Source organism: Phoenix dactylifera, chromosome 4 (genome assembly GCF_009389715.1).
Source record: "Phoenix dactylifera cultivar Barhee BC4 chromosome 4, palm_55x_up_171113_PBpolish2nd_filt_p, whole genome shotgun sequence".
Taxonomy (NCBI): domain Eukaryota; kingdom Viridiplantae; phylum Streptophyta; class Magnoliopsida; order Arecales; family Arecaceae; genus Phoenix; species Phoenix dactylifera.
Window position 1 is genome coordinate 14,645,240 of NC_052395.1, and position 6,977 is coordinate 14,652,216.

Here is a 6,977-nt window from a genome sequence, read left to right on the forward strand (position 1 = left end):
ATAGAGGGGGCTGGGTTACCTGTGATGTGACGGGGCAAACTGCCTATCGTACAATCTGGTATGGAGTGGAAATTAATGCCCGATCGTATGAGTCAGCGCTGTTACTGTTGGAGATTAGGTCGAAGTTCTCAAGTCAACGTTGAATCATGTTATCATCAGTTGTCAAGTAGGTTTGCCGTAAGAGGCTCAATGTCCGTAGACGACAGAAGCCATACGCTTTAATTGTTGAGTGAACCGGAGGTCGGAAGAGGTCATACGCTTTGATGGTTGAGTGAACCGGAGATCATCATGAACCATGCCCATTTAATGGTTGAGTGTGCTGGAGGCCTGCAGAGGCCATGCGCAATAATAATTTGACGACAGTGGCAGGATACGGTGAGATTGCGTATCTGGAGTCAGACTTCCTTAGGGAGTTAGGCCGGGGTCAAATATTTGGATAAGGCATTTCGGAATTCGACACCTGGTCGGGTGCCGAGCCAGTTGCCAAGCTGGGCGCATTCTAGTCCGAGCGTCATCAGGTCGGACGCTTCTGGTCGGCGCTCCCTGGTCGGCGCTTCCGGTCGGGCGCTTCCTGTTCGGGAGCTTCCTGGTCGGCGCTTTCTGGTCGGCGCTTCTTGGTCGGGAGTTTCCCGGTCCGCGCCTTTCGCTCCAGGACGCCTTATATTTTCCCCCAACACATGGAATGGTTATGGCCTATAAATCATATCACCTCACTCTTCATGGAGGTGTTATACAACTGTAGTTACTGTGAAGCAACTGTCCAGCAATGTCTAGGATAGGTATGGATGTACAGTCCATGCTATACTTGCAGATCCATCAGTTTCTAGTAATTAGAAGGCGCTTTACTGGCTGAGAGTCTTTCCTTTTTCCTTTGTCATGGATGAGTCCGGTATAGGATATCTCTTGTTTCCTGAAATTTGACATGCTACAAAGCACCTTGTTAAATGATCATGGCATTGAGTATATGGAAGAATGCTCTCCAACTAAATGATTAACTCACCCCCATCCAATCCATTCTTTTTATTGTAGTTCATAAGCATAAATAACACTATGCTTGGTAGACTGCTAATATCCGAATGCCCGATTACTGTACAGCGCCTTTAAATTGTATTCTATTATTCACACAGCTTAACTGTGATCTCATGATGCCAGAAATTTGCTCAAGTCGACTATTTTTAATTTATCAGCTTCCTCAGAAGTTGGAGAAGTAGATTAGGAGGGTGAATTGAATCATCTGAATCACTGGTAACATTAAAGATAAAAAGATATCCTCTTGTCTCAAGCAATTAGTGTTACAGTTCAGTCATATGTGGAACTTAAGTAGGTACAGAATCAAACCCAGCTAACAAGACAGTCATAGGATCAAACTAGCTTTGCCAGATCAGCAGGGTAAGAAATCAAAGCAGCTGTAGAGTTTGGGCTCATGAAAAGAAATAAAAGCAAATGTACAGATTGAGTTTCCAATCTTACAATGACAACAAATAATCATTTGCAGCTTGGTGGGTTTGTACATTTATAAACAGCAGATGCCGGTTGCTTGTAATCAGGTATGCCATCGGGATCAACGAACCTTATCTCACCAGGACCAAAGAACAGATCGCTATGCCTGTATCCAAAGGAAAAGGCATTTTAGTTGCAAATGTCTCCAAGAAATCAGGAGTGGAGGCATGTCTTTTCTTTCATACAAAGCAATGCAAATGGAAGGTTTTAGCAAAATTTGTCTGGGACGCATATCAAAGCCATGTAATGCTACCCAGACTTGCACCAGGCTCAGAATGAACAAATTTTGGACAGCCTAGGTTTGGGCCAGAGGATTTGGCACAAGCATAGGCTGATCAAAACCCAGTCATCAATAGACAGATTTTAACTCTCAAGGTCACATTGTTTGGCATAAACAGGTCTAGAGGAGCAACCATCCTCCATGTGACTTCTAGGGGATGGTTATTGGACAAATCACTACCAGGGTGGAAAGAAAAGGTCCTGACAAACAGAAAGATTTCAGAGAGCCTCTTGAAATATTTAAGACTAATATATATGGTGGCAGCAAAGTGGCTATAAATTGACATTCATCAGGTAAAGATTTCAGAGAGCAAAAAGAAATGATTGTTACCTGCGAAGGTCGAGTCCTACTAAGCCAGCTTGTAGGACTGTTAAATTATCTGAATCTGGTGAAACAATAATTATAGTATCTCCAGAATATTGGGTCTCTAATATAGACATAAGTTGTGTCACCCGAACAAATACATCTTCCACACTCTCATTTGGTGTTCCATCATCAATTGGAGGTGGCTTAATATTTGGAGAAATACCATCCGATTCATACACCTGAAGAATTTGTATCAAAGTAAACTATTAAAAATAAATAAATAACACCTGCAACTGACTTGATGATTGTATTAGTGAAAACTGATATGTTCTTTAGTTGTTCCATAACCATATCCCTAATCGATATTTTTTACAGCATCTATTTCAGTCGGCTTTTTGAATATTCTACAGGTGTTCCTACCAGAGCTGTATCCTTTTTCAACAAATGCATTTTCAAATCCTTCCCTCCCAGGTTTTACCTAGTTATTTAAAGTCTTTCCCTAGTTGGATCCATAGCATGATTCTATCTTCTTAGAGCATCAAGATTATCTAATATATATGTAAACAAAAATACACCTTTGCAAATGAAAAGTAACCCACACTTCTCTTCTCAAAAGATATAAAAAATAAAAAGAAGAAGTAATCCACACTTCAGAATCCCATCATGCTGAGACATTCAGCATCTAAGTAATTTTCATTTTGGATGAAATGAATAGCCCTGTGTCTGCTAGCAGCCCCTCTGAGGACAGAGTTTCCATTACCAGGAGAGGTGATTCACCAAAGTAAATCGGAAAATTGTATTTGGTTGTAGTATTGCTCTTCTTACGAGCAAGCACCAGCATACTTCTTCAATCATTATTCATTGAGCATTTTATTTTTCAGCTTTATCAACCAAATCAACCAAGTACATCCTGCGATGCTCCATAACTTGACTGTTCCCTGAAATTGGTCAAATTTCCTCCCATTCATCTTTCCAGAATAACATATACATCAGTTATCCAACTTTAATGATGATACACATGCATGCTATCTCAAGGGACCTTTGATGTATACACTGTAGCCTCATTCAACAACTTTGTTTTGAAATTTCTTCTCTCGTTACCAGCCTTTGCCAAACTGCTGGAATCCTCATTCAAATGCACCCAAATTTCATATATATACCCTCTGAAACTTCTCATCTGATGTTAGCTTCTTAACTTTTTCTCAGATCCCATCAATCATATAAAAAGATAGGTAGGTTAGTATGTCTTGTTTTCATTGCACAAAGGGACCGTCTAAAACCATCTTGGTCACCTGATATAGCGCCAGAAGACAATGTCGCTTCAAACATGTCTATCATTCACTTTCTCAGTCTAAATGAAGTTAGATGGAGGCGATGAATGCACACATGGCTTCCCACCGGAGTTCAGCTAGACAATGCTGAGTTGCACAGCCCCTGTAACAATCTTCAGGCTTAAACCCAAGCTCTCTCATATCATACATATGTATGACCTATTTAGTGTTCATATATTCTTTGTTGTCTTAGCTTTTGATATTTCCATTTGATTGCATTTTGAATTTAAACATTTTAACAGCAGGTCCCTTTGTATATATGTTGATTCCCTTAAGATTCTTTGGCTACAGCCTTACGAATTTGTTTTCGTAGTTTCTCCTTTTGGGCATCATTATGGTAGTTGGTAAGGCTGGGGCAATAGGCATGGGCCATAGCTTGGTCTTGTTTTTACATTAGGCAAGTGAAAGCCAAGCACCATAAAACGCGAACCGACATCCATGATACGAAAAAAAATAAGAAGCGGGAGTCTGCAGCACAGACAAGGATGAAGGAAGGAGGATGTTTCCAAGACTGACAATGTGAGGACCCGTGCGGGCGTGTGTTTAGTCCCACATCGGTTATTCAATGGGTAGATCTTGGGTACTTATACAGGATTAAGAAACCCAAATAATACCTTCCGGCTAGCCATTTTGGATGAGGTCCTGGGTTGTTACAAATAGTATCAGAGCGAACCCGGCCCATAACCTATGTGGACTAGGGGACACTGCAGCACAGATCCATTGGGGCTGACCACGGGCCAATCGTGGTGTTTGTGATTAAATTTGAACCCTTAGCCTGACGAGGACGTCAGGACTTGAACAGTAAGTGAGGACCCATGCAGGCGTGTGTTTAGTCTCACATCGGTTATTCACTAGGTAGATCTTGGGTACTTATACAGAATCAATGAACCCAAATAATACCTTCCGGCTAGCCATTTTGGGTGAGGTCCTGGGTTGTTACAGACAGCAGCTCCAGCATCTATTTGCACCTTATAAGAAGTACGCTGCACTCCTCACATTTTTTCCTTGTGATGTCAATTCCACGATTTAACTATTTACTCTTTTATAAAGCAACGGAGCATCAATACTAACATCAAATCCAGTAAAAGTTTCGATTTTAAGAAGATGTTTATTCAATATTTGTTTTCACATAAAATTTCTTTAGTTTCCTTTCCAGTTTCTGATGTGCTTTGTTCCCCAAGTGTGCACATTCATAAGAACCAACTCGTATTATGAGCTCAGACTTCTCCTTACATTACACCAGGATCTTTGCAAGCTACTCTCTTGGTCCTTCAGATTAAATTTTAAGGGTTTTTTGCATACATATCCTTCTAAATATTGAAATTTGCATGAATATCCTTCCAAAATTGATATTTATATGTATACCCTTATAAAATACTTATTTTGCATGTATACTCTCCATTTTCTTTTTTATTGCATATATGTCTATCCCATCCCATCTAACATCGTTAAGAAATTAGCAGTTTAAAATTAAAAATGACTGAAATACCCTTAATAGGTGGATGTGCAAAAAAAAAATATTTTGATAAGGGTATATATGCAATAATACTTTGTGAAGGTATTCATGCAATTTCACATATTTATGAGGGTTTACATGCAAAAAAAATCTAATTTTATTTTTTCTATTTCAACCTGTTTTAGTTTTTAGTGAGATCTATTAACCTGTTACCCACTTTAGAAATAAAAAAATACTTTCATAATTTTAATTAAATTTTTAATTTAAATAAATATAATTTTGGCAAATTACGTTAGCTAAATCGTTATGTCAAATGTATTCATACAAAAATAGTGTTTTGTGAGGGCAGACAAATAAATATCAATTTGGAGGGCATTCATGCAAATTGTAATATTAAGAAGGGTATTTATCCAAAAATCTAAGAATTTTTTGCGTGTATACCCTTCTAAATATATAAAATTGTATGAATACCCTTCAAAATTGCTACTTTCATTTATACTCTTATAAACGTTTCTTTTTGTATGTTTACTCATTAATAATATTTTCGTCATTTTAATTTTAAACCACTAACTTTTTAATGGGTAAAATGTTAGATGGCATGGGTATACATACAAAACAAGCATTTGATGAGGATATACATGTAAATATCAATTTTCGTGGGGTATTCATGCAAATTCCAATATTTAGAAGGATATGTAAGCAAAAAAATATTGTGACACATTTTAGCCAAATGCTCATCTCCAAAAGATAGATTTTCATGAACAATATATCAAGTAAAAGAATAAAATATTGACATTTCTTTCATATCATACCTCAGCTATAGAACCTAATCTCCTTCCTTCGAATGCTCCCAGACCCCGAGCATCCAAAAAACTGTACTCCGGAACTATGCGGCTACAAAACAACGGGAAAAAAACAGTTAATACATTAGAAAAAATGGAAAAGACTCAAGTTATAAGCACCAAAGATCAATTGAATTGGTTGGACTAACCTCCGATCCACGCCGTTGACGGAGGCGATGACCTCGGCCGCTTGATAAGACCTCTGGGTGATGGAGGGCCAGATCCAGCAGCTATCGTCGCACGCTCCCATCTTCTTGAGCTCGAGCGCGGCTCTCGCGGCCTGCCTCGCGCCCTCCGGCGAGAGGCCGCTGTCCATGGCGGTCTTGGCCACGGGGTTCGTCCGCACGACCCCCGCCCTCTCGTACTCCGACTCCCCCGCCCGCACCAAGAAGTACCGGTTGGCGAGCCGGGCCGGGGGCATGCGGAAGAGACCGCGCGCGCCGGCGGCCAGCGGGCGGCGGTGGAGGATGAAGGGGGCGGCGAGAGTTAGGAGGAGGAAGCCCCGGCGGCGGCGATGGATTGGGTGGAGGAAGATGTGTTGGGGGTTTGGAGGCGACACCGTAGCCATGGATCGTCCCCTTTATCCACCCTCCGTTGAAGTTGTGGTCTCGTAGCTTTTCTTTTCCTATCTCGGATACTGTGAACGAGTAAGGCCCTGTTTGGGAAAGCTTTTGGAGGGCCAAAAAGCACTTTCTGGCCCTCCAAAAGTACTTTTAAACAAAAAAAGATGTTTGGTAAAATTTCGGAAAAGCTGTTTCAGCTTTTGCGGGAAGCTGAAAATAGCTTTTGGAGGGAAGCTCTAATTTGTAGCTTCCTCCCAAAAGCTGTTTTCAGCTTTGTCGGAAAGATGTTATTTTACCAAAAGTACCCCCATTTAAAAATCCTTTTTTCTTCCCAAAGTGGCCCATCACCCTCCTCTTCCTCTTCCTCTTCTGCCCATCCCCCTCCTCTCCATCTCCCCCGCCGCCGCCCATGACGCCCTCCCCCTCTTCTCCCTCCTCCGCCGCCATTCCGTCTCCCTCGCCGCCGCCCCCTCTCCCTCGCCGCCGCCCTCGACGCCCTCCACCTTTTCTCCCTCCTCCTCTGTCGTTCCCTCTCCCCTACTGCTGTCGCCAACGCCCTCCTCCTCTGCCGCTGTCTCTCCCCCGCCGCCGCCTCCGACATCGTCTTCCTCTTCTCCATCCTCCTCTGCTGCTCCCTCTCCCCCGTCGCCGCCCCTGACTCCCTTCGCCTCTTCTCCCTCGCCCAACCACCTCTCCCTC

At 41.9% G+C, this 6,977-nt stretch overlaps 1 protein-coding gene across 2 annotated transcripts; it reads right to left on the reverse strand.

The window, feature by feature from the left end:
• Positions 1-754: 754 nt before the first annotated feature.
• On the reverse strand, positions 755-6,370 carry LOC103715279. 2 transcript variants are annotated; one of them, XM_039125624.1, is made up of 4 exons: positions 5,865-6,370; positions 5,686-5,767; positions 2,111-2,325; positions 755-910 (listed from the first exon to the last, which is right to left on the reverse strand). In XM_039125624.1, the coding sequence occupies exons 1-4, from the start codon at positions 6,281-6,283 to the stop codon at positions 817-819; spliced, it is 810 nt and encodes a 269-aa protein (XP_038981552.1). In that variant the 5' UTR covers positions 6,284-6,370; the 3' UTR covers positions 755-816. The 2 variants fall into 2 exon arrangements, with proteins under 2 accessions (XP_038981552.1, XP_008801080.2); XM_008802858.3 differs by lacking the exon at positions 755-910 and adding an exon at positions 1,226-1,606 and having other exon boundaries at positions 5,865-6,369.
• Between the last annotated feature and the right edge of the window lie 607 nt (positions 6,371-6,977).

Bases quoted from the DNA above. Each gene is read 5' to 3' on its own strand.
- LOC103715279 (XM_008802858.3), bottom strand. From the start codon at position 6,283: ATGGCTACGGTGTCGCCTCCAAACCCCCAACACATCTTCCTCCACCCA. The intron at 5,768-5,864 runs GTTAGTCCAACC...GTTGTTTTGTAG, and splicing joins GTCAACGGCGTGGATCGGAG to CCGCATAGTTCCGGAGTACA. The intron at 2,326-5,685 runs GTATGATATGAA...CAAATTCTTCAG, and splicing joins GATTAGGTTCTATAGCTGAG to GTGTATGAATCGGATGGTAT.